The 26,643-nt window shown below is 40.0% G+C and overlaps 1 protein-coding gene across 1 annotated transcript in view; it reads left to right on the forward strand.

The window, feature by feature from the left end:
* The first annotated feature begins 5,923 nt into the window (after positions 1 to 5,923).
* fndc3a (fibronectin type III domain containing 3A) overlaps positions 5,924 to 26,643 on the forward strand; it is a 39,932-nt gene continuing 19,212 nt past the window's right edge. The window contains 4 exon segments of the mRNA XM_029446326.1: positions 5,924 to 6,399; positions 8,367 to 8,479; positions 9,113 to 9,256; positions 19,891 to 19,966. Of these exon segments, the coding sequence (XP_029302186.1) occupies positions 8,453 to 8,479; positions 9,113 to 9,256; positions 19,891 to 19,966 (247 nt within the window). The 5' untranslated portion in view covers positions 5,924 to 6,399; positions 8,367 to 8,452.

A 26,643-nucleotide genomic window follows, 5' to 3' on the forward strand; every position in this document is an offset into this window, starting at 1 on the left:
GTTAGATGGTGCGTTCAAAGAAAGTCGTAGCTGGGACCTTTTGTGTTTGTTATTGGCATAAATAATTCTCATTAGCTGACTGTAAGTAATATAATTTAAATTGAGTTTTGTGAAGTAGCTATCTCAGTAAAAAAAAAGTGCTTAATAAATAAAAATGTTTAATTATAAATTTATCAGTTTGTCAATCAACAAAAATTCAACAAATATCAATAAATATAAATAATAATAAAAATAATTGTACATCGGATTCCAACAACCATTCCTTCTTGTTTTTGTACATGTACTTACACTTAAAATATATAGATTTTCATCTGTGGTGTCTGGTGTCTGGAAATGTTGTTCTCAACAGACTAGTCTTGCTTCGCTCACCACTCTGATTTCTCACAGAATAGGTGTCGAAAAGTATTTGTTCTTCCCTCCGACTCAGATAAGATATTGAAATGTTCAGATCAGATTAGAGTCAAATTTCTCAATCTGGTGTTGGTGTTTGGCCAGTATGCACTGTTATTCACGTCAACAGAAAATACAGTATAGAGATATTTATGTTTATTGTTGTCAAAGAGAGAAAACACTTCTTTACAGTAAGTGCATATTACACATGAAACTAGGCCACCACTTATGTGCAATATATAGAAACACAGTAGAAAACAACATACCAAACAATACTGGAACACAAACCTGCTTTATTAGTGAGAACTGAAATTAAAACTAAACTAACAAATACATAATTTAAACTGTAAATTAAAGTGTCATGAATGCAATACATAGCAACCAGCAGGTGGAGCCATTGATAGTATTGTGCATGTCAGTGAATGACACATTGCACTTGTTTTGACAAAGCTTTACTGACCCTCATTTGACATGTTCATATTTTATATGAAGATACATTCATATATATTGTGTCTTTAAAAAAAATGGTGAGGTTGAATAAGAAAAATCCAGTAACTAAGTAATTAACACAGCACAAGGCAAGAGGTTAAACTGAGGGCTAAACACAGCAGGGGACAGGAGACAAACTGCTGACGAACTGTAGATCAATCAAAGCAGTTGATTGACCAGTACATCTGTTATTTACTGTAAACAAGTAATAACCCAAGGACAACCTGATCTGAATAGGTTCAGTCCTTTTGATCTCTGTAAGTTCGTACCTTTCATCTCTGCAATAGACTCAGCAGTAAACCCTCATTTTCGGTGAACAAAGGAAGACTGACCTGGAAGCTCTTCATGACTTCCTGTCCTTTTATAAATACGTATAGTATACATTAATAGTATAAATACGGAGGCGGGGACAGTTGCTTCTCTGAGCAACACAGCAGATCTTACAAACTTGTATGTGTGTGAGTTTGATCATCCTTTGTATGTATAAACTCGCTCCTTCTTGCAAGAATATAGATTAAACCCTTTTATTTTATTTGGATCCTGACTTCGTGGCGTTATTAGGAATATTTTTCCAACAGGTTTTATTTCCAATACATGCATTTCCATTTTCTTGTGCACCGTTTGGTGGATAAATAGTGGCTTGGTATATTATAGACTTACTAAAAGTGTGATTGCGATTGTTTCTTAAGTAAAATTAAAGCAGGTTACTGAAATAAGGCATTTAAATGCTACCAATTTTAATGCAGTCATTTTCACTGTAACAAAGGCTGTGGTTTAACAAATGTTCTGTAAGTCTAAGTTAGAGTTTTGCACCTTGAGATTGCTTTTAGCTTTGAAAGGCGCTTTACAAATGTATTATTATTATTATTATTAGTTTGGCACTGCAGCATCCTATGAGATGAAAAAGGGCTTCACACAACCAAGATATGCTATAGTGAGCTTGGAGTTAGGTGAGGTGATGTGATAATAGATTGGTAATCAGGTAGAAAGATAGATAGATAGATAGATAGATAGATGATAGATAGGTAGATAGAGAGAGAGAGAGAGAAGAAGAGAGAGAGAAGAGAGGAGAAGAGAGAGCGAAAGATGAAGAGAGAGAGAGATAGAGAGAGAGAGAGAGAGCAGAAAGAGAGAGAGAGAGGTAGGTAGGATAGAGAGAGAGAGAGAGGAGAGAGAGAGAGAGAGAGAGAGAGAGAGAGAGAGAGAAGAGAGATAGTGAGGGTAATAGAGAGAGAGAGATAGATAGAGCGCTCTCTCGCTCTACTCTCTCTCTCTCTCGCTCCTCTCTCTCTCTCTCTCTCGTCTCTATCAAGATAGATATAGCTCTCTCTCTCTTCCTGCTCTCTCACTCTCTCTCTCTCTCTCTCTCTCTCTCCTCTCTCTCTCTCCTCTCTCTCTCTCTCTTCCTCTCGCTCTCTCGTCTCCCTCATCTCTCTCCTCTCCGCCTCGCGCCCTCGCGCGCGGCCATCCTCCTCTCTCTCTCCCTCTACCCTCTCCCGCGCTCTCCTCTCGCTCTCTCTATCGCTCGCTTCGCTCGCTGCTCGCCTCGCTGCTACCTCTGCCTCTGGGCTCGCCGCGCGCTGCGCGCGCGCGCCTCGCCCCCACCTCGCTCGCTCTGCTGCTGCTCGCGCTGGCTCTCTCCTCTCTCGCTCGCTCGCTCGCTCGCTCGCTCGCTCGCTCGCTCCCGCTCGACTCGCCTCGCTCTCTCGCTCGCTCGCTCCTTCCTCCCCGCTCCATCGCTCCTCCCTCGCTCGCTCTCGCGCGCGCGCTCGCTCGCTGCTCCGCTCTCTCTCATCTCTCCTCTCTCTCTCTCTATCTCTCTCTATATCGAGAGAGAGAGAGAGAGAGAGATAGGTAGATCAAATAAAATAAAATCTAATTTATTTGTATAGCCCAATATCACAAATTATACATTTGTCTCAGTGTGCTTTACAGACTGTACAGGTTACGACACCCTCTGTCCTTAGACACTTGCACAAGTGAAAACTTCCTAAAAGAAACCCCAAAATTAAAGGGTGAAAAATGGAAGAAACCTCAGGGAGAGCAACTGATGAGAGATCCCTCTCCCAGGACGGACAGACGTGCAATAGATGTCGTATGTACAGGATAAACAACATAGTACAAATATAAAATTTGACAGTTTTTCAGTTTTCATGTCCTTAAGGCATGCTTGAAGTTTAGCCAATTGATTGGTTTCATCTGGTTTAATTGATAGATATAATTGGGTATCATCCACATAGCAATGAAAGTTTATAGAGTGGTTCCTTATAATATTGCCCAAAGGAAGCATATATAAGGTGAATAGAATCGGTCCAAGTACAGAACCCTGCGGAACTCCAAGACTGACTTTGGCTGTCATGGAGGATTTATTGTTAACAAGTACAAATTGAGATCGCTCAGATAAATAGGACTTGAACCAGCTTAGTGCGATTCCTTTTATGCCAACACAATGTTCCAGTCTCTGTAGTAGAATGTCATGATCAACAGTGTCGAAAGCAGCACTGAGGTCTAACAAGACAAGAACAGAGACAAGTCCTTTGTCTGATGCCAATAGAAGGTCATTGGTAACTTTCACCCGTGCCGTCTCTGTGCTATGATGAACTCTAAATCCAGATTGAAATACCTTAAATAAACTATTATTATGTAAAAAATCACATAACTGTTTTGCAACTGCTTTCTCAAGGATCTTAGCGAGAAAGGGTACGTTAGATATCGGCCTATAGTTGGCTAAAACCTCTGGATCAAGACTAGGCTTTTTAAGAAGTGGTTTTATTACAGCTACTTTAAAGGATTGTGGTACGTAGCCAGATAATAGAGACAGGTTGGTCATATTTAATAACGAGGTGTTAATTAAGGGTAAAACTTCTTTAAACAGTTTAGTTGGAATCGGGTCTAAAAGAAAGGTTGATGGCTTAGAAGATGAGATTGTTGAAGTTAGTTGGTTAAGGTTGATTGGAGTAAAACAGTCTAGATATATTTCAGGAGTTACTAATGTTTTTAAAATTCCGGCGGTTGAAGTTAAGTCATTACCAATTGAGTTCAGGAGGAGATTAATTTTGTCTCTAATAATTATAATTTTATCGTTAAAGAAACTCATAAAGTCGTCACTACTGAGAGATATAGGAATAGAAGGCTCTGTAGAGCTGTGGCTCTCTGTCAGTTATTATTAAGGCTGTCACTATCAACATCCACATGAATATTAAAGTCACCTACATTAATTACTTTAATGTACTTGTTTTAAGGACTAAACTTGATAAAAATTCTGAGAATTCAGATAGAAATTCAGAATACGGACCAGGAGGGCGATACACAGTAACAAATAAAACTGGCTTTATTGTTTTCCATATTGGGTTTGAGAGCGTAAGAACAAGGCTTTCAAAAGAGTTATATTTTAGTTTAGGCTTAGGATTGATCAAGAGGTTTGAGTCAAATATGGCCGCAACTCCACCTCCTCGGCCTGTGCCTCGAGGAATGTGAGTATTATATGACCAGGTGGAGTGGATTCGTTTAGACTGACATATTCTTCATGTCTCAGCCAGGTTTCAGTGAGACAAAATAAATCAATCTTATTATCTGATATTAAATCATTTACCAATCCAGCTTTCGTTGATAAAGATCTGATGTTTAAGAGCCCACATTTAATTTTTCGATTTAGTTGCACTTTTGCAGCGGTGGTGTTTATTTTAATTAGGTTTTCATGTATAACTCCTCTTCTGTTAACCATAGATTTGATTAATTTCAGTGGTCGTGGGGCAGACACAGTCACTATGGGGATTTGAGTGGGTGACTGCCCGGAAAGAAGCACAGAGAAGTGTGTAAGACTGCAGCTCTTTCTCCTGGTCTCAACTCTGGGTTGTCATGGATTAGGTCCACTAATAAACTTTGTAATATTATTAGATAGATAGATAGATAGATAGATAGATAGATAGATAGATAGATAGAGAGAGAGAGAGAGAGAGAGAGAGAGAGAGAGAGAGAGAGAGAGAGAGAGAGAGAGAGAGAGAGAGATAGATAGATAGATAGATAGATAGATATATATATATATATATATATATATATATATATATATATAGATAGATAGATAGACAGACAGACAGACAGACAGACAGATAGATAGATAGAAAGAAAGAAAGAAAGAAAGAAAGAAAGGCAAATTGAAGTATTACAGCATCATTAGTAGTGCAAGTCAATAGATAATGTTATATGCGGTAAAGTACTGGATTGTCCAGGGATATGAAACTAGTTTAAGTATAGGCCTATATAATAATAATAATAATAAGCTTTATTTGTATAGCACCTTTCATACAAGAATTGCAGCCCAAAGTGCTTCACAGCAAAAACATAATAATTAGTACAAGATTAGACAGAATAAGAGCATAGTATTTATCCACAGGGTTTACTCTAAACAGGTAGAGCTAGCTATTTGCAACACAGTTGTAATTTCCTTTCATACAATTTGGACCATGATAGAAAAATTGTCAAAGTCACAACAAATTCTTGGAATTTGAACATTTAGTGGGAGTGATATAGGAATATTTAATTAAATTAAAATAAATCAGTGTTGACAATATATTTTGAATGTATGTATTTCCATTTTACTTATTGGTACCCATAGTATAGTATAATAATAATAATAATTATTATTATTATATTTTCCATACAGGAAACCCGGTAAACATGAATGAACAGTACTAATAGTGCCCTTTAAAGGCGACATGATACTGTTAAGGTGGACCGGAAATGTCCTATAAGTAGCTGCCAAAGTTCAGTGTTGTCTGAACTCTGAAGACCCCTGCAGCTCGGCAGGGCAGGACTGAAAGGTGTTTATATCTTTTTGTTTGACCACAATAAACCGATAAGCAGGTTTTTCTGCGACTGACTTGGTGAACGAACCGATCACAAACACGTCAACCTTAAGGTCTTCCTTAAAATTATTAAAATATAGGTCGACAGATGAAGTTAATTATAACTGTGTGGACTAATGACCACAACACAAGCTAAATTAAAACAATTACAGTATTATAAATATTTGGCTTCGCTATCCTGGTATCCTGGAATCGTCATGATTTGCAGTTACACGCATGCGCACAGAGCCCTGCAAGCGATGGTAAAATTCCTGACTTTTAAGCGATGTGCAGGGTTGGATGGAAAGTTATCTCGATAAAACTGGCTATCAGGCTAACATTATCGATACTTAGCATCGTCACTGTCACTCGCTAGTCACGCCGATCTGTTTAGGTGTAGTCAATACGCGCGATCGTCGTTCATATTAAGAGTAAAGCACATCTTCCTCTTGCTAACTCTTAGCTAGGTAGCATTAGGTAGCTAACACTAGCATGTTACATTTCGCCTGGTCTTGTGTTTATCAAGGTAGCTAGGTAGGTATCCGGCTCAGGTGTTGCAGAAAGTAGCTAATCATCGGGGGTCGCTGACGTTAACCTTTCGGGAAGAGCTGCATAGAAATCATCACTGTAAATCGGCGTGTCAGTCCAGACTGCTGCTCCTGTGCCGACTGACTGAGTGAGTAACGTTAGCTGGTAATAACCCATTTATTTTGCTGACAGACAGTCTATGGTGTATTAACTGTATATCCTAAGTTAACTCGAAGTAAACTCTAAGGTTGTGAATTAGCTGACTGTTAAGTTAGCGTTAGATAACGAGCAGCTATGACACAACGCTAAGCACACACACACACACACACACACACACACCTGTAGCTAGAGTAAACACTTGTCTTGGCTGCAACAAGCTAACCTAGTTAACTTTGCTATGGCGAATAAGGAAAATTACCTCTTAACATTCATTTTTAGTAGTTCTAGTGTGACATGTTAAATACAACAGAGTTCATGTTTGTAGTTGATAGACCTCGTAAGTAAGGCAGAGATGGTGGTTAAGGCGAAGGAAATACATGCACTAAATGCATAAGCAGCTGTTACACCGCGTGAAGCTGTCTGGCATAGGAAAACATTTCTCCAGGTGTTCCAGTTAAACTGCCACATTACAGTATTTGCTCAAACCTGGATACATTTTTAGACGTTATTAGAAACTGATGACCATCATTTCCACACCAAGCCTTATTTTTCCACTCAACATTATCGTGATTTTGCCAATGCCTTTGTCAAATACTTAACCATTAATGAAGAATATGATACAATGTCCTATTATTCGACTCATTCAGGGTTTTTTCCCCTTCTCACCAAACTGTTACCATAAGACAGCTGTTGTCCTAATTGACTGCTCTCTTAGCCACAGTCAAATATAACCATCAGCCAACACCAGATGTTACAACAATATCGAGGTCAAAGTAATGTTTACAGGAAAGCCTTTGCACAGGCTTTAGTGTAATGCAACAAACGTTTTCAGCCAGTGTTGGCTGGTGTTTTTCACAGGTTTTTAATAGGAGGCTGAGGTGATTGCTGATGATTAATCAACATCTTTTATTGCCTCATCTCTTCCGAGAAAAGGCATAGGTGCAAAGAGGGAAAGTACGTGGACTATATGTTTATATTTTAGTGCAGTAATGGTGGCACTCATGCAGTCTTCACAGGTAATTCCAAGTACTTAATAACTGGAGTAAACAAAACATTTAATGTAACCCATTCACCCTAATATAATTATGTTATATTCAGCACTTGTGATCATCTAGCTGTTGTATGAGTGTTCTTGGCCATACTTTTAGATTCAGACTTTAGACATGAATTTACTTGAAATTGTCTTGTTATAGAGTAATATGCCAAGTGATTGCTATGATTAACTTGGAGGCCTAGAAACTACAAAAGAAGCCTGCCTGTAATACTACGCTAATCACATGTCACTCCTCTAGTGTAGCAACAGTTCCTTCAAACCCAGTGCACTGTCCATCACACTGTAAACTGACTTTGTAGTTTAAGCTTAAGGAGGGGAGGGGCTTAAGCTATAACAGATAAGCCAGATCACTGGGAGGTTCAGGGACGCATGCGCTCGATTGTAATTAGGTTCAAGGACACATGTTACATTTCTCTCATGGTGTTCTGTGTTGTTTTTTGACGAAACAAATATGTGTTTGCCATGTTAACTTTTCATGTATTTTATTTTCACAAGTGGTCAGTCCTCTGTGTGGCCCTTTTTTACTCTTATTTAATTACAGCCTTTTAAAAGTAGCTGTATATTATCTCTGTATTGCTTGAATTTAGTAGACATTATATGCCTCCATGGTCAGCTTTTGGATATTTGTTTGTCATGTCACAATTAGCCTACTAATTTCCTACTCTCTTTTCATATGCACCCTCCCCTGAAATCATTGTTAAACATTATATTGTTATGCTTCGTAAGTTGACGATACCTGACTGACATTGTGCACAATACAGTATGCCACCTGATGCCTGGTTTGTCTTTTCTTCTTACATTGTGACATGATGGAAACATTTGTTTTTAATCCATTGATGCTGTGGTTTTTAAAAATATATTTTTCTTTTTTTTTTCCTTTCTACTCTTTGGTCTGTGATCAGGCCGGTTTAATTTGGGTGGAACAGCTGGTCAAACCTGGCCGCTCATTGATGGCATCAGAAAATATCTTACTCACCCACGATTCAGCATGTCACAACCTCTTCACTGGAAACAGGTGTGCATTTAGAGGTTATTTGACTCATGCCGGATATCTTGTATACTAGAAAAAGCAGAAATTCAAATCACTAAATATAAACCTTAATATCATCATCCAATTGTGGAGGGGGAAATCAGATAATGTGTCCTATTGCCCAACAATCTTATCCAAATAATATTTTCAACGTCTTTGTATATTCATTATTCAGTCACTCTGTCATATTGTTTGTAATATAAAAAACAATTGCAACATCTCCAGAAATTGATAGATATGTTGTAATGATCAATATGATCCATATGATTTCATAACAATATTAGAATGTTTAACATTCTTGCTCTATTATTGAATATACCTGCAAAACCTAAAGCATTTTTTTCATGGTATTCAGAGTGAACATAGTTAATCGTAATTTTAATATGCATATATGGTTACACAATTCTTGTCTACTTCATAATAAAAGCAGTCACATTGTACAAATATTGGTGATGATGTGATCACTACAAGGAGAGGGGAGAGAGAAGCCGCATCCTGTACACATTCTGGGTAAATGTAGTTCTCAGCACAGGTCTAATCACTGGCTGGAAGACTCAAGACGATGACACCTCAAATCTCTTTGGTGCATTTCTATTGATCACCGTGTCTTTGTTGCAGGAGTACCTCTTCAGTGGTGTGAATGACGGAGATATGGCAGACCACACCCCACCTCTGGAGTCCGGCCAGCTTCTCAGCCCTGAACTCCCAATTCTGGCCTCACCACCACCCCCAGCCATGGTCAATGGGGATGGCCCCCAGCAGGTACACGCAGACCCCTCTGCCCTCATGTCTCTCTGCTATTAGTCACAGTTGCTGCATCATGTCTGTTATGCCCAAATTGACTTTTAGCGATCTGCCTTGTAATTACAGTTGAAGGGATTCATTAGAAGTGTTGCCTCTGGCTTTTTGTGTCTGTTGTTCGCCTTAAAGTCTTCAAGTGTTGTGTGTTCGTGTCCATTATAGTTTGGCAGTAGCTTTTTTTTGTGCTTTCCAGAAAAATGTGCCATGAATATTGATGCCTTTTTTAAAAGCACTACAAAATGCACTACATTCATGCACCTAATCAGTGAAATTGACAAATTTTAGAAGGTGCACTTAAAGCACTTGAGCACTTACTTAAGTAGTAACACTAGAGGCAGTGAGATAGTGTATGGTTTGACCAGCACAGCAGGGAAACACTAATGTGGTATTTGGCCTGATTTGTAGTTCAAAAGAGGCTTGAGCTAGGATTGTGTGTGTCAGGCAATAATAAATCAAAAGGTGTTTGAAGGGGCATTTAGAGTTGGTTATTATAATGATTGTAGAAAAGTGAGATGCCACTGTTTGAATTTGTTTAATTTTGTCAAACATTTTATTTTATATTTAACTCTTGAAACTTACAACAACTCTATTGCAGTGATTTTCAACCCCTCCTTCAACCTGATGCGTGTGGTGGCTTCTTTCAGATGCTAAACAAAATATGCTCGTATGGCACTTACTCAGTTAAGTATTGAAACAACCCAAACAAATTTTCTGTCCTCACTCGGCAATATTTCTCATGGAACATATTTCATAGGCAACAGGTGCTTGTTAGTCAGGAACCACAACTCTCTCGGTTGTGATATCAGCCTTTGCTGTATGGGTACAAGATATGGGGTGATACCCCCCCCCCCCCATCATCTGTCGTCAGTATCAGAGTGAGATGGAGTGGCCCTGACAAGCCTGGGTGATTTCCCTGTCATTTTGATGGTCATCAGTTCGATTTGCTTAAGTTTCTGTGACTTCCCGGGGGATAGCATGGAACCCATAGTGATATGTTTTCCGTAATTTCCTTAGTCATATGCAGTTTGTCGAGATAAGACTTGTTAATATTAACGCTGCCCTATAAATTCCGGCCGTCTTGTCATTTTCCACAGTGGAAAATCCCTCACCTGAATCAGGCTTTGTTCACGGAGAGATCAAATTTGGCTGGTTGTGTCGTGCTGTGAGGGCATTGTTCTCATGGAATTCAGTTACCTTACCACCTCCCACAAAGGTCACCTGATTACCTGTACTCGCTGTAAACCCTGGTCAGTGTTTACAGCGCTTCTATTAGAGCTAAAGGAATAAAATGCTGCTGTTCCTCGCCAGCTTACATCATTACCACCCTGATGCTCAGACCAATTTGAGACACTGCATGGTCATGATCGGCAAAATGTACTATGAGGAGGAATAACAAGTATCGGATAACACAGAGCAGTTACTGTGTTTTTCATATTATGTTGTTTTTGCATTAGCGGTATTAGTGTATCCATCCATACACAGATACATGATTTACAATTAGATAGAGACAATTCCTTGCTATTGAGCTAAGAATTCATATGATTTTTAATTTTACATTATGTAAAGTGTATATGAAGTTGTAATGGCGGTAGCTTAAAACCAATATTATCAATGACAAAAAGGCAAAAATATATCGAGTATTACGGACCCATTGGCCACTGCCGCATCAACAACGGCGAACAATGGGCATTGATGCACAAGGCCAAACCTTTTGGGCAGCACCAATTATGTTTGTATTTTTCACTGAAATACTGCTAGAACTTCATATTATGCACTACAGTTCCAGGGTCATATCATCCATCTGTCGCCATCATTTTCAACAACGCTATATGGGAGCATGTCCTTGCAAATATAATGGCTTATTACTTCAGTTATTACCTTAGACCGTGAGGAGCTGGGTGTGTGCAGTTGCTAATGCTACCATGCTTAACTTTCCTCAGATTGACTTCACCTGCAGGTAATATTATGTGCACCAATACATATTTCAGTATTTAATGTTTTTTTTACATGGTTCTACTGTTTTTTTTATGTTTGAGTCACTGTTTGCGGAATCAGAAGAACTTTGTAACCTACAGCTGGCGGTTCTGCAGTATACTGTGAATATACTGTTTGCACGTCTATCATCGCAGTGTCTGATTTTGATTGCATAAACCTTTTCATTGCATTAGCCTTTCAGTTGTGTTAGTTTACTTATTGACACTAGAAATTGACACTAAATACAGTTTTCCCTTTTTATTATGGGAGTTTTTATTACCTTGCGAAAGCGCATCTGGCGATTTTTGATGTGACTGATGCAAAAAAGATATCCGTTTTGAACTATTCGATGTAGGGCTGTTGTTTGAGCGTCGCTCTGAATAAGACCTAGCTTATGTGTGTGACTAAGGAGGTGTGTAAATATCATGACAGCTGCAGAGTGAGGAGCAGAAACCACTGGAGGGGTCTGGGCCCTGACAGAACGAGGCAGGACTGTGGTGACAGTGAAGAGGATTCACAGTGATGGCTGACCCCTTTAGTTTTTGACCTTTTTTAGTTGGAGAAGCTGCAAGGACACCTCATTCTTTGTTCTGGGTTTCTTTATCCCAGTCTTGGCTTGGTATTAACCAATTATTCTGAGTCAGAAAGGAAGCTGTTGTCTTGGGGTCATTACCTGAGATGATTCTTTTTAAGATATGACTTTGGCTACAGTATGATTCACTGCGTCTATGAATCTAAGCCCCCCTCCCAAGTTTTTCCAGCTCTTGCCGTTTGGTTCGTGGCTAAATTGGTAACGGATGAATCAGGCTCTTTCTGTCAATGTTTAAGCCCAGCTAATGGCTTATGTACTTAGCTGTTGTCTGTGCTGATGGGTATGTATATTTTTTTCCATTTTGTTCCTCACCCTTTTTCATTAGACCTGCCATTTTAATGTTCTTTGTGTCTTTATATTCTTCTTTTTTTCTTGTGTTTTTAACTTGACGGACTGAAAGTGATAAAAATACCTTTTCAGAAAAATGTCATAAACTGTTAAAAAAAAGCTTTTATTTTAATTTCCTTTCTATTCTAACGTCGTTATTCAAACATAATCATGTCTCTTTTAAATCTTCTATGACATGAGCTGAGAGTTAACCATAAAAAAACCAACCACTGTTTGCTCTGGTTGTGTGAGAGAACACTCGGCATTAAATAGTAACTACACAAATTGAACAGGGAGCACACAGCCGTGAGTATGTGTGGCCTGCTTGTGGCTACGTGCCATGCGTGGGCTAATGTTACTGTGGGATAGTGAGACCTCACTCCAGAGTCGACTCAGCCGTCTTTAGTGCTGGCCTTGTATGCTATAGCCAGACACAGGAGACAGGGCCTTGGACATGTGCCCGTCACAAGTTGCCAGAAGGCTGGAGATGTTGTGACAAAAACACAACCCACTCTGCTTATCTCCTGGTCAGCCACTGAATCATCTGTGAAGATTGGGGTGAGCCCGCTATTGGTCAACTATTGTGAGGAGGTGCGTGACTCAGCAGTGTTTAGGACACTTTCTTCTAAGCCAGCGAGACAAACCTTAACATTATTACTGCACCAATATTCAGAACAGCCCCGAAGTATTGAATATATTAAATCAACCGATACAAATACTGATCTGAGCTCCACTCAAGAGCCATTCAAGTACTGCATTGATCAAGATGTCAACCTATATATTTGTAATATTATAGCACATGGTCTCGTACATATTAAGTGCATCAACTAAACGGATTAGGAGAATGTTTTAAATGGCATTTATGTCATAATGGCCGAAATAATAATAATACAAAGTGCCTAAATGAATGAGCAGGGATATTATCGTACATTTTAGAGTAAGAAATGTTTGTAACTCAATCGCCTAATTGCTTTTTTCGCACTATAATGACAAATCTGTATTAATTTCTTATTCCTTCAATTTGAATTAACAATTTCCTCATTGGTATTTTACTGCTAAAACTCTGGATGACAATCCTAGAAGAAAAATAAATGAATAAAAATTGTGAAGTGGCCAATATGCGAAACTACCTCGACTTTTCTTTTAGAGCAGGTTGACCAAACAAAGGGACCAAGCGACAAGGACCTTAGCCAGGAAGCTGTGACATTAGTCTAAAGTGTCTTAGCTATGATGAGAGATTCCTCTGGAAGGACTACACTCGGTACAGTACTTCACAAGTCTGGGAATTGTGCTAGAGGAGCCAGATGGTAGGCACTCCTGAGGAGAAAAAAGCACATGACAGCATGCCTGGAGTTTGCAGAAATGCATGTGAAATTTTCAGAAGGCACAAGCCAAAAGATAATGTGCTCTGATTTAACAGAAATGAATAGTTCAGCTTGAGATCTCGGTATGAGGACTATGATAGCCTATCACCTATCTAACACCAGCTCCACTGTTGAAGCATGGTGGTGGCAGCAGCCGACTGGGGGGGGGGGGGGGGTGAGATGTTAAAGCGAGCAAAGACCAGAGTCAAAGTCACAAGTAAAATCTGCTTCACAGTAGCAATCCTTATTTATTTGGATGCTGATTTGACATTTAGTAGGACAATGATCCTAACCATGTACCCAGATCAATACTGGAGTAGCTTGTTTCCTTGATTGATTCTATAATAAATCATATTTAAAATGAGTTGCATGAAGACATTTCGACATGACAAAGTCCAGGTGGACCAAACGACTGCAGAGTCAGTCAGTGGTTGAATAGTTATTGGAAAAAATAAAATGCTCGATGTCATTTTGTCAGAAATTTGAGTTTCTCTTCTTTTGTTCTTAGTATCATTAATTTACGTACCTGAAATGGACATTACCATATAACATTAATATAATAGAGCCCCTTTTAAACTTAGTATACTAAAAGGTTGCAACTAACGATTATTTTCTCGATTTAGTTGTTTGGTCTATAAAATGTCAGAAAATAGTGAAAAAGATGACATCCCAAAAGGTTATTTAGTTTACTGTTATAGAGTGAATAGACATCACAGTTAATAATCACATTTAAGCTGGAATCAGAGCATTTTCCTATTTTTTCTTTCCTTAAAACAATTGCTCAAACCGATACTTCTATTATCAAAAGTAATTGCAGATTCATTTAATAGTTGACGACTCATAGATTTAATCTTTGCAGGTCTAGTATACTGTACACTAATATTCACCTGAGACTTAAGTCTCAATAGTGGTTGGCGACTGTTCATGATTTCATAGAAATAAATATAGACATCGAGTGGAAACATGAACACTAATTAACATAGTCAACAGAAAGCTTCTGTGTGGCTTCAGATCATACAGGTTGACTGCTTTTGATAACATTTCCTCTGATGTTTACAGATAACAGATTATCTCCTGTGACTTTTCATATTGCTAAAGGATATTACTTATATTCACAAAGATTTGCTACAGCATGAACACCTTGAAAATATATTTTTGTCCCGTCTGTTTCTATGCTCCTTTCCCTTTTCAACGTTTCCAGGGGATCCTGCAGGCTGGAGGATCATCAAATTGCCTTGAATTATCATTGCGCATGTAAGCGTATGCCATCGTCTGCAGACAGACTGTTAGTTCCTGGCTAGTTCCGCTGCTGGCAGGATTTTCCCTGTGTCATTTGGCTCCTGTTTCCTGTCCACCCAGCTGCGAGTTCACATCAACGCACAGTAAACAATTAAGAGGAACAAATAGTGAGAAACCTGAACTCTGAGTCACCAACGGCTGAGAAACGTCAGAGCTAACAGCCGTGAACGTACAGAGCAGGCCCATTCCCCTGGGTAATAAAACACAGCAGTGGCCACCTGTGTGACAGTGTGTGCTAATTGATCCACACTCTCTTTGCATAGGGGTTCATACATGGATGGAAATCTTTACAATGGTGGGAACAAGATGTATTGTTTGGACATACTGTTCTATGCATTTGTGGCAGTGTAATTTAATTTCCATTGTTCGCATGGTTTCTTCCATCCAATGCTCCGTTAAAAAGATCATCCCTGTCGTGCATGTGACCATTTCACATTGCTTTGCTTAGTCGTCTGTGTGGAAAAAATAACCTTTGCAGTGTCCTCGCACTATTACTGAGTCTATCCACTTCCAAACGAAGTCATAATACAGTTGTTTTTTGATGGCAGCGACACATTCAGTGTCACGTTCATTCTATAGCAGAGGAATGGCTTGGGCAGAGCTTGAATGTATTTGACAGTAGCACTGTGGAGCTGATCTTCATTCAGTGGGATTTAATAGCTTGGTTTTGCGTATGGATGAGGGTAATGTTTGGCAGTTATCAGAAGAGGAACTTGAAGGATCGGAAGAGAACTATGCGTTTCGCTACTGTACGTATTTGTACTAAATATGTTGTCGACAATGCTACTCAAAAACTGGGACAGCTGGAGGTTTTGCATCTGTTGAATGTCTGACATTGATGTAACGTTATGAGGCAATTCTTTGAAATCCAAAGCAAAATAGTCAAGAGAATATTAGTAGTCTAAGCATAAATGAATGAAAATGCCTAATAAAAGTCTTGTTTATATTCCTAACCACAAAAGCACTAATAACATCACACAATACAGAACAATGTTATGCAGTTTTTTTTCTGCCAAAAAGACATCAGCAAAATCAACATGTCTAAAAATGTGGTTTATTCCAACATGTATTTTAGATGTATAGAAAAATCTTGTATCCTTTTAAAGGGGCGCTATTCTTGCTTCACCGTGATTTGTTCCTTGATTGTGTGTGTATTGATTGAACAATACATCCTTATTTCAACAGATTCTCAGCATCATGACCGTAAGGGATCATTGATTTGATCCAAGCTAAATGTTTCTTATTACAGTCTGTGCCGTGTGTTGTTTCTCTTTCTTAGCATTCTTCTTCCAAAATACATTTTTACTTCATACTTTTTTCTTTTCTTTTTTTCAACTGATCAGCACTGTCGCTTTAAGGAATGATCTATTTAGAATGAATGAGGACAGATGTTACAGAAGCAGTGAATACTTGCAAGCTCTTGTTTATTGTGTCGCTGTACAAATGGTGTCTCTGTTTTAACTGTCACTGGGCTGCTTTGTGATCTTTGAAGACAGTAGAGAGAACTCGAGGGTGCAATTGTCACCGAGCGCTGAAGCTCCAAAATTGAACTCCCACAACCTCATCTCCTCTCGCATCGATCGGAGTATTAAGAGAGGGTGTATGGCATGTCGCTCTGTGAATGGGAGAGAGAGCCAGAGAGAGTATGAGGGGGAGGGAGAGAAGCGGGGGGAGGGAGAGGGACTGTAGCGTAGTCGTATATGTCAGCCTCAGAAGCTGCGTGGGTCGCACAGCTCCCTCACGCCATTGTTGTTGTTGTTGTGAAAAAAGGCAGAACAAAGGACTCCCCACGCTGTGGAACCCTTATACCTTTGCCGGCTGAGCTGTATTATGATCACGCCCTGATGGAATGCTGTTGAAATTAACCATATTAAGGATCACAGCAAGCGTTAACTGAGCTGGCGCACAGTCAGTAACAGAGGAACTGAATAGCAAACTGAGGCATCATCCTTCTCATATTTGGTCCCGTTTTCTTGGCGTCATCCGCCTCCTTTTCCAGAGAGTGTCCACTGCTGATAAGGTTTCAATCCCTTCTCTGAAGGTTTGGCACGGACATCGCTGTGGCTTATTTGTTGAACGGGTTGCTGTGGATACTGACGGTAGGGAGGCTGCACTGGAGCCAGAGGCGAGAGTGAACAAGCTGCCTGCTGCAGACTGCGCCGCTATGGAGCAGATGAGGCTGAACCAGGCTAAGCAAACATGAGATTTACGCCACACTTTCTGTGAAGGCTACATCCAGCGCAAGAGGCTAAGCCCCATCCGCCTACATAGCTCCTCCTGCACTCCTCGTCTCTCTCGACAGTTTCTTCCTGGATTTTGTGCAGGAGTTGATGGAAGTGCAGGTTGTAAAGGATCAGCCCAACCAGATGTGTTAGCATTGCAGGTCATGTGATTTCTCATGAGGGTTGGGTAAAGTGGTGGAGGGTCTGGTAGACCCGGGAGCATCTTTTTTCTTTTCTTTTTTTCTCTCTGACTGCGTGAGTAGCGACGCCTGAATGAGAAAAAGCAATGCGGGCAACAGTAAGTAGCAGTCAGATCTTTTGTAAGCAACATTTTCCTGTTTGATTTCATGAACATGTTCCAATGAGTGTCTCAGTATTGATTTCAATGTAACTTCCAATGTTAAGATTAAATTGGGAAAGCGAGACATCGACCTAGGAGGGGTGTTTGCTTCACACAGAAGGGGGGTGGACAACAAGCCTACACATGCACCCGACTGTGAAGTGCCTAGACTTTGATTCAATTAGACCTTCATTGCCCCGAATACCCCTCCCACCACCATCTACACTTGCTGCTGACGCTGCCTGTGTGGGTGTGTATGAACGTGTGTGTGTGTGTGGCAGTCAAAGGGCTCTTTCCTCTCCCTGCTGAGCACATGAATGGGAGCAGTGTCAGAGATGGAGGTGCTGATGATTTCTGTGCTTGAAGAGAACCGTAGCCAAAGCCCTTTGCCAGGGGAGTGTAGATTCTATGACAGCGACTTCCACAAGAGTGAGGTAACTAGCGCCCACACAGTGCCGGGCAACAAAAACCTAATCATGTAATTTCTTTGGGATTTAAGATGAATAAATTAAGAACATGTGAGATGATTCAGAAGGAGTTTCATTGGGATCTTGATTTCATTAACATAATCTGACCTGTTGAATAGGAAGAAAAAAAAAAGATTGTTTGTCTTCAGTTCTGTTAATAATTTGTATTTGGCTGTTGTCAGAATAAGGTCACGTTGTCAGGTATGTTGAATGGTTTTAAAAGTGTGTTTCTTGGACAAATGCACCTTATTCATCTTTCCTGATGCTCAAGCCTTTTGTAATGACAGAAGCAGCATGACTCAGTGTAGGGTGGCATTGTACCTGATATTTCCAACCGGCATAGTGAACTCCATGAATGGGAGATGGAGAGATTAAGATTAGAGTTTAGACTTTGTTAGGTTTATGGTTAAAGCTTTAAAAAACAGTCTTGTAAAAATGAATAACTCGAAGAGAAACAGTTCAGGTAAAAACCCTGAATCCTTTGTTTATGGATTTTATAAAAGAAATTGACACAATATTGTATAAACATGTCGGCTATTTGTTAAAAGTGGGTTGAAATAAGAATCGCTTCAGTTGCTTTCAATTTCACAATTCACACATGTGTTGAATGTTCCTGAAATTTACAGGTGGTTGTTATTTTTATGTCATGTGTACCGTACCGCAGGGACACTGGCTCTAATCACATGTAAAAGATACAAGTATTTACATGGCATACTTTGAACGTAATATAAATATATACAAATTCATGTCATCAATTTACAAAATGAGCAGCTGTTTAAATACATTGTGACAAACACCCCAACCATAATTTTATGATTAGCTGTTCCCAGAGACGACGGTTTCATGCCAAACTGATAATTGTCCCTTTTGTCGCCTTGTCCGGTCAATTTAGTCAATTTATCCAGTCTTGAATATGTTTTCTGCAACCAAAATGAACTGAAAATGCATATTCGATGTGAAATTCGAGCAGTTGTTCTTAAACTGTACTGCTTCTTGGAGACAATCCCAGATTCTATGGATGATGACGCTTGAAATTGACAGTGAAAGTTGGTGTAGAGCATCTGCGTGTGTGTGTTAGTGTGTGTGTTAGTGTGTGTGTTAGTGTGTGTTAGTGTTACACTCACCCCTGTCACACACACAAAGTGCACTATGGATGAATTCAAGTGTCCAGGTTTAGAATGCCATGGTGATTGCCATGGTGATGGAACATTTCCTACCGGTTATAAACCTGTAACATCTGTGTTACCGATTTACACCGGACATTTTACAAGGAAAAATATTCGTCGGTGATGCTCAGAGTGCTTACTTTGACCTTTAACGCTAATTATAGCTTCTGTTGTCCGACTAGTATTGATAACACACTTTATAAATAAATGTTTATTTGATGAACGTGGCTTCTGGCAGCCTATGTGAATATTGAAGTAAATGGGTTTATCACTTTAAAAACAAAAAAAGCAAAATGGCGGTGGACAAGTAATGTAGGTTAATCGGTGTATGCCCGTACGCCATGAAACAGCGGTAACACAGACGACCGTGGCCATCCTTGTCCAGCTATGGCTGTGGTTATTGGTGTTCATACTTTAGTTTCCAATTTAATAAATTTTTGCAGTTTAATTAAGAACAACACTGGAGAAAGGCTTGTCCCCCCCCCCCCCCCCTCTTTAGCCACCACAGTCTTGCTCTCAGTTAATACCCGGTTTGTCCTGAAAACAAAGCAGGCTGCAGCACTTGTCCCATGGCAGCTTTGTGTGTTTGGGTTCATATTGATGCTGTGTTGCTTCTGTTGCTTGTACCTTCCTCTACCAGTGTTGCCTACGTATTATGCATCACAGAAAGGCTCTCAATGGAGAGACTTTTCCCCAGTATGATTTCCAGGTGACCTTATCGTCACTAAACACTGTTGTGAGCTTTTCACGCAAATGTTGCAGCTTTTTTTTATTCTCATTAAAAAAAAAAAGAGTGAAAGTTAACTTGGATAAGAAAATGAAATGTTGTTTTGTTTCTCAAAAGGTAATCCTGGTGCAGGTAAACCCAGGTGAAGCCTTCACTATTCGACGAGAGGATGGTCAGTTTCAGTGTATCACAGGTAAGAAAGCTGTTCTGTTATTACATGTATATATTTTCACTGTAATCTTGGATTCAAATGCCTATAATCCAGTCTTTAAAGATTGATTACAAAATGTTAATTGTATAATGTTTATTATAATACCTATGGGTATATGTGGACCCATGTTCATTCATTATCCCCCTTTTTGCAAGGAGACTTTCTTTTATTTGTACATAAATATCTCACTTGCGGCACACCAGGTTTTTAATCTTGAAAAAATCAAACCGGTTTATATGTTGGCATCTATTAATCAATTTTTAGAGCGCACCCTTTCCACAAAATGGTTTAGGCGTATATGATAGAGATATGCCGATCCCAAAAGCAACAAGATGAATACAATTGTTTGATTAAAGTCTTATTCAAGTTCTAGCGTTATCTCCTAAATGTGAAGACATTCAACATGTGCACAGGCTTATTGCATTTACCAGTAATTGTACTAGCTTTTGATGTGAAATGATGCAGGAGATACAGTATATTCAGTGGGTTAAGTGCTACTGTTCCAGCAGAGAGTGCCCAATGAGAGCAGACAACATATTGAATTGTGAGTTTCAGGGCATTTGTGACTACAACAAATGCCTTCTTGGCTTCACTCTTAACAGGCCTGCTGAAAATCTCCAGGAAATGTAACTCATTTAAAAATGTTTAGTACTCTGCTTTTGCCTTGACATCTATGGAAAGCTAAGGGACTTGTCTAAATTAAGTAATACAGCAAATATGAAATGTAATAACCAGGGTAGGCGATTTATAGTTAAAGTGAATATCTCAATGTTAATAACAGAATCCTAATATTAAGGTGTATCCTGATGATATACATGTATACAAAACCACATTGAAAGAAAATCTAAATGATGTTAAGTGCAATTGATTGTTCTTCTGTTATGCATAACATCACATAACTCTTCCAAATAGGGCAAAATAAAAACTTGAATATCTCATTTTGTTATTAACTACAAATCTTTGGTATTATTTATATTTGGTCATCTGTAAAAATGCACACTTGTGTAGAAAACAATTAAAAAGTATTAACTCCTAAAAAGAGGGTTTTGCTGTACATGTGTGTTTGGCTAATTGATAAAATGTACATACATATAATGCATAGATCCTCTCTGCCTTTTTAGGTGTAGATAATTATGACGAATCAAGTCAAATCCAATGTTGACAACCCATAAATTGTAATCTATTTCTGAGATTGCTAAAGGTTCATGCAGCTGAAAGCAAATTTCATGTAGGTGCTTAAGACTGATCATTTTAACAAGTATAGGATTATAATAGGTGTAAACATCATCGGAATAACAGAGCTAGATTTTGCTTAACCTCCTTTTATTTCCAGCAATTGCCTTCATCCGGATTCATTCATCTTTTTTTTTTTTTTTTAGTGTGTGCAGTGAAAAGGGAGGGGATTGGCCAGGATGCATTGACGTATTTTTAAAGGAATGACAACAGGATGACAGACAGTCGTGTCTCACAGCCTCCAGGCTGCTCAATGACATGATTGCATTTTATGAATGTGTCATGCAAGTGCATCAATATGTTTTAATGAATTTAGATGGCTTTTAAGGAACACTGAGCTGATCAAGCTTGATCACATTACACTTGCTTAATATGCATAGTACCTGAACAAAAAGGAGTTGAATAAAACGTATATCCTAACATGATAAATTATAGGCAATACATGTAGAAGATAATGGATCAAAGTCAGACACACAAAATGCTTCCTTGCCCCATAAAATGTACCATCATCTTCATTCTTCGGTTCAGTAACTGTGATGTTGTGTGCACGTAAATGCGTCCCCATTGATTTCTAGCGATTGTATTGCAAAGCTTCCTGTCGTACAGACAGTGTCACCCCCTTTTTTCTTCTTCCCGGACTGTCGTACTCTTCCAGTTTAATTTGACAGATGACAAAATTGACTGTATATATTATCATAATGTAAAATAAGCATATGGTATGATTTAGAGTGTGTTGGTAGAGCACCTAGGGCAGAAAGCCTGTGTTTGAGTGAGATGTGTTACACATTGTGATTTGTCCTCATGACAGTCATTTCCTTATCCTCGATTGTTGGTGATTGCGCTGGCTTTGTGACAGCAACAATGAAGTCGGGCTCCAACACGTCGCTGACATTGTGAACGGGAAGACAGCTGGAGTAGTAGGAGGTAGAGCTCTGGGGCCGTAATTGTAAACGATTATGATAAAATGTAGTTGCCCGGAAAAACATAGATCTGAAAATGATTTGCTTTGTTTGTTATGCTCCACGGACATCCCTCCGCGTATTGACATTTCTGTGAGCTCACTGCCACTTTTTTTCCCCTGTTAAATGTTCTATTTGCTGTAATAAAGAAAGATAAAGGATGTTTTCATAATAAAGGTTTTGGGGGTGAATAATTCCTACCCTTTGTGACTATAGCAGGCAGATGCTCGACATTTTAGCATACATTTAATGACAAAAGTATAGACCAGAGCTTAGTATCTCATTGTTAAAAGACACTGGTATTTCTTGTCCGTATCCTTGTACTACGCCTTGTGACGTATATGAATAACAAAAAGATTCTCAGGCATGAGATTACAAAGGATCCTGCCCAGACATTAAGCCATCATACAGTTTCCTCACACAAGGGCTCTTCTCCCTACTCCTGTCTGACTGAACTTCCACACCGGCCCCCCATTATGAGCTGAGTAAACCTTCCTAATAGGGAGCGAGCATACATAGTCTCTCTCCATCAGAGGAGAAACAAAGGGAGAGAGGTGCCACATAGATCAGTGTGACTGCGTCTAACTGGCCTGTCACAGGGTGCACTCATCTCTCGGTGACGTGAATAGAGGGATGACTCACCGCTTGCGGTGCAAGGAGGGAGGAAGGAAGAAGAGTGTATGAGTGTGCGTGCGGGTATGTATGTATGCATGTATGCACATTGGTTGGCTTGGTTTGTTGTGTGTTCACAGCCACACATTATCCTTATTCACTTAAGTGTCTGTTGTGCCTATTCATGCTTTCACCTTTTACCCTAGTACGTATTGACGGGGACGGCGTGACACGGTTACAAAGCCAGATCTGTTTTAAACATGTTTTTCAGAATTTGCTCTATCCCACACCAATTTGTGCATTCAGTTATGTATTTTTAGCAGCTGGATGTTTGTAATTGCTACGTGTTAGTGCATGACAGCCTGCTCAGTATGAACAGATAATCTTGTAAAATGTAGTTTATGGAAGGCAGTAGTTTATTATTGTTTATATCTGCCTTGGAGGAAGGGCCTTTAGCGAGGGAGGATAATTAGAGTAGCCATTTAGTATCTTCCTACTAGCTGACCTCTTTGCCAAAAGAGGAGTTCTGTTTGTGTGTGGACATACCCTCATGACTCCCAGTGCTCCCTGAGTTGTGTTATGGTTTTATGGTCTGCCATTGTAAATCTGAAGGCTGTATCACTGGCACAAAGCAATGGACCACCTGATAAGCTTGGTGACTGATGAGGCAAGTCTGCATCAGGACCATAGGGTTGATTAGATCCACTTCTTTATCTGACTTAGCCTGCCGGTGATTCACCTCACTTTGGATGATTCAGTCTCTGGATGACGGGCAAAAGCTCTGTCTATTTCCACTGGGCTTATTGAGCCTGATAGAGATGTGCCTTCTCTCACAAAAGCCAAGACAGCCATTCTGGCATCTCGACAAGGAGCTAAAGCGCGAGAGTGTGTTTGCATGCGTACACCTGGCTCAGTTTGTAGACATTTTACCAGCGTCCTCTGCCTCTCCGTTAGATACCGGTTGGTCAGTCAACCCATCTGCCTACTTGTCCCTTATCTCAGATGCCATAGCTGTGAAACACCTCATCTAATTCCTGATGGTGCTAGTCTATTTTTTTTATTTTTATCAGAGGGACTTGAAGCTGTCATGTCCCCTGTTCCTGAAACTGAGCAGCCACGATGTGCACTGCTGAACATTTGACACTGTGAGGTTAGGGGGTGATACTGTCGATACACTAGTACAGTCTGTCTTGAGAGGCAAGAGGCAAAACATGCAATATTGTTTTAAAATGTGTTTAACATACATTTTCAGACAGTCTCCCCTGAAAGGCATTCATAGTATTTCACTTGGTTGTACACATGAAAAGTGCCACAAATAGATGAAAAAAGAGTGACGTTCAAACTCTGCTTAAAATCTCGATGTTCAATAGACGTATAGGAGAAATGAAGATTATAATATTTTGCAATCAGTTACATTAAAGTTCAAAGATTTAAATACATTTAGATTCAAAATCACCCGCTGCCTGTGACGATGTGTTCCAACAATAGTAGTCACATCCGTGCTATCTCTCCTTATGTTTGTTGACATGTGGTCTTCCTCCCTGTCTTCATTCCTACCCCTCAATTGATTCAAAGCCTTCCATTGAGTTTACATTGTGGCTAGTGAGTGGGCAGTAAGGATACGTAACCATCATTAAACAGTGGGCATGCACTGGTGGTGCAGGTATTGTACTGGTCAGTCCATTATTTTAACTGAGAATACACGGCATATAAAATTGCATGGGCTTGCATTTTCGTATCCCTTAAGATTCAAACTCATACGTACAATTTTGTGGTGGTTGCGTGTTTCCTCACCCCCAGCACCCTCTACCAAACAACTCGCCACATATGGTTCACACAATTGGACCGCGAACATCAGACACATTAGCCACTTTGGTTTTATACTCCCCACCTAACTCCAAGTACATGTACGCAAACGTGCATGCCGACGCACACGCATAAGGTTCATTTACAGCTTCTGCAGTGAGTGGCTCTAAGAATGATTGAGCTTGTGACTAAATCTCCCTTTGCTGCGTTAATACGAAGGGGGAGGGGGGAAAAGGTAAAGAGGATGATGGAAGAAAAACAACAAGGTAAACACCCCTCCCATCATCTTCTAAGTTTAGTCGGAGGTGCGATGTGGAGGAACAGGGCGATTCTGTGTCCACTCGGCTGCTTTTTGTATTTATTAAATGATCAACATCACTGGGGTTTGTGAGGTTAGCTTCTCGGTACAGGAGGAGACAGTGGTTTTAGAGTGGAATCCTCATATCCTGAACGCAGCCAAATAATTCATTATTTAAGAAAAGAAATCCAGCCCCTGTGGTCATGGCCCTTCTCTCATTCTGGGTTTTTCTGGCTGAGAGCAGCAGCAGTGTAATGTTCTGTAATAAGCACAAGCATGAAGGTTACTGATTCCCTCCCCTCCTGTAAACGTCATTCATGCAGTTGGCGTTGTAAGAGCCATGCGGATGCCTTTTTTAAAATATCAGGAATTCAGACAAAGTTTACTTTCACCAACATTTGTTATTCCTATTAAATTGTTCCGTTTACTGTACAGCTTCCTCCCTCCGGCTCGGGTTTACACACTAAGCAACACAAAATACCCTTTTCCTCTTTTTTGATGAAAAGGGCTCCCTCCTCTCTTTGCCTGGATTGGAGGTGGTTTGATGCTCAAGAGCATATTGTGGAGAAATAGGTTGGCCGAGGATGAGCGAACACATTCGTGGCTTCATAATCTGCTAATAGAATGTTACGCTTATTGCAAATTACTACCCTCTTAATTGTTGAAAGATCTTTCCTGCCTGCAAGAAAGGTGTGCCATGCAATGCAAAGAGAATTTGTTGCTGTTATTTCAGAGCCACATCTGCCAAGTTTCCTCTGTTTGTATTATGCCTTATTATACCTGCGCAAAGTCCCAATTTATTTGTTGTGATCTCTATCCCTTTTTAAGGAAGAGGAAGCAGGCAGGCGGGTCCTCAAAGTGGCCCTACTACATGTTTGGACATGTGTCTGACCTTTTGACAAGTCTCTCCCTGTGCTTTTTCACAACAACAATTATCCCCATCTTCTCGTATAACCCCACGCCACACCAGTTGATCCTGTCGGCCTGCCCCAGGAGGCGGTGAAGATGAATTATGTGATGTTGGACGGGAGATGATGACATTCCTAGCCTCTGTTTACACTGCCAGTACGGGCAGCTTGTTTATGGCTATTCTTGGCTCAGTGGCAGCCTGCAGTTTTGTGGAGGAGGACTGATGTTTTTTCCCGTGGCTGCTTCCTGAGGCTGGCACTCCACGGCCACGTCAGCATAACCAATGCTCCAGTTGACTCGGGGGAGGGGAGAGGGGATGTGGCCTTTTCTATCTGATCTCTGTCAGCACTCGTGCGTCAGTCGGATGTAAAAGAGTGGGTGGTTTTTTTTAACCCCCCCCCACACACACACACAATTCTCCACCCTACATCTTTTCTCTCTCTGGTGGATGTGTGTGGCTCCCTCATCCTACCTCCCTCACCCTAGGCTCTCCACTGGTCGTCTTCTCCCTTAACTCTCCAAGTCGGTACACACCAAGTCCTTCATTCTAAATGGACACACAATGGCATATTGAATGCTAGTGTGATTCATTATATTTCCTGTTAGTCTACATTTGTGGCCCTAACTTAAATTGACTTAATCGGACATAATGCAGGTGCACAGCGGCACTTTGCATAAGCACAACATATTTTATTAGTCTTAAAAGTGAGTGGAGTTAACCGTTCACACTTTATACTCCCACTCAAATGATATTGTAATCTGAAATCAATGAGGGCTGAGCCAGTGTGACTGCCTTCATCAGGCAGAGCTCTCCCATGCTCCCTGCATAGAGGTTTTTGTCC

The sequence above is a fragment of the Cottoperca gobio genome, chromosome 13 (assembly GCF_900634415.1).
Source record: "Cottoperca gobio chromosome 13, fCotGob3.1, whole genome shotgun sequence".
Taxonomy (NCBI): Eukaryota; Metazoa; Chordata; class Actinopteri; order Perciformes; family Bovichtidae; genus Cottoperca; species Cottoperca gobio.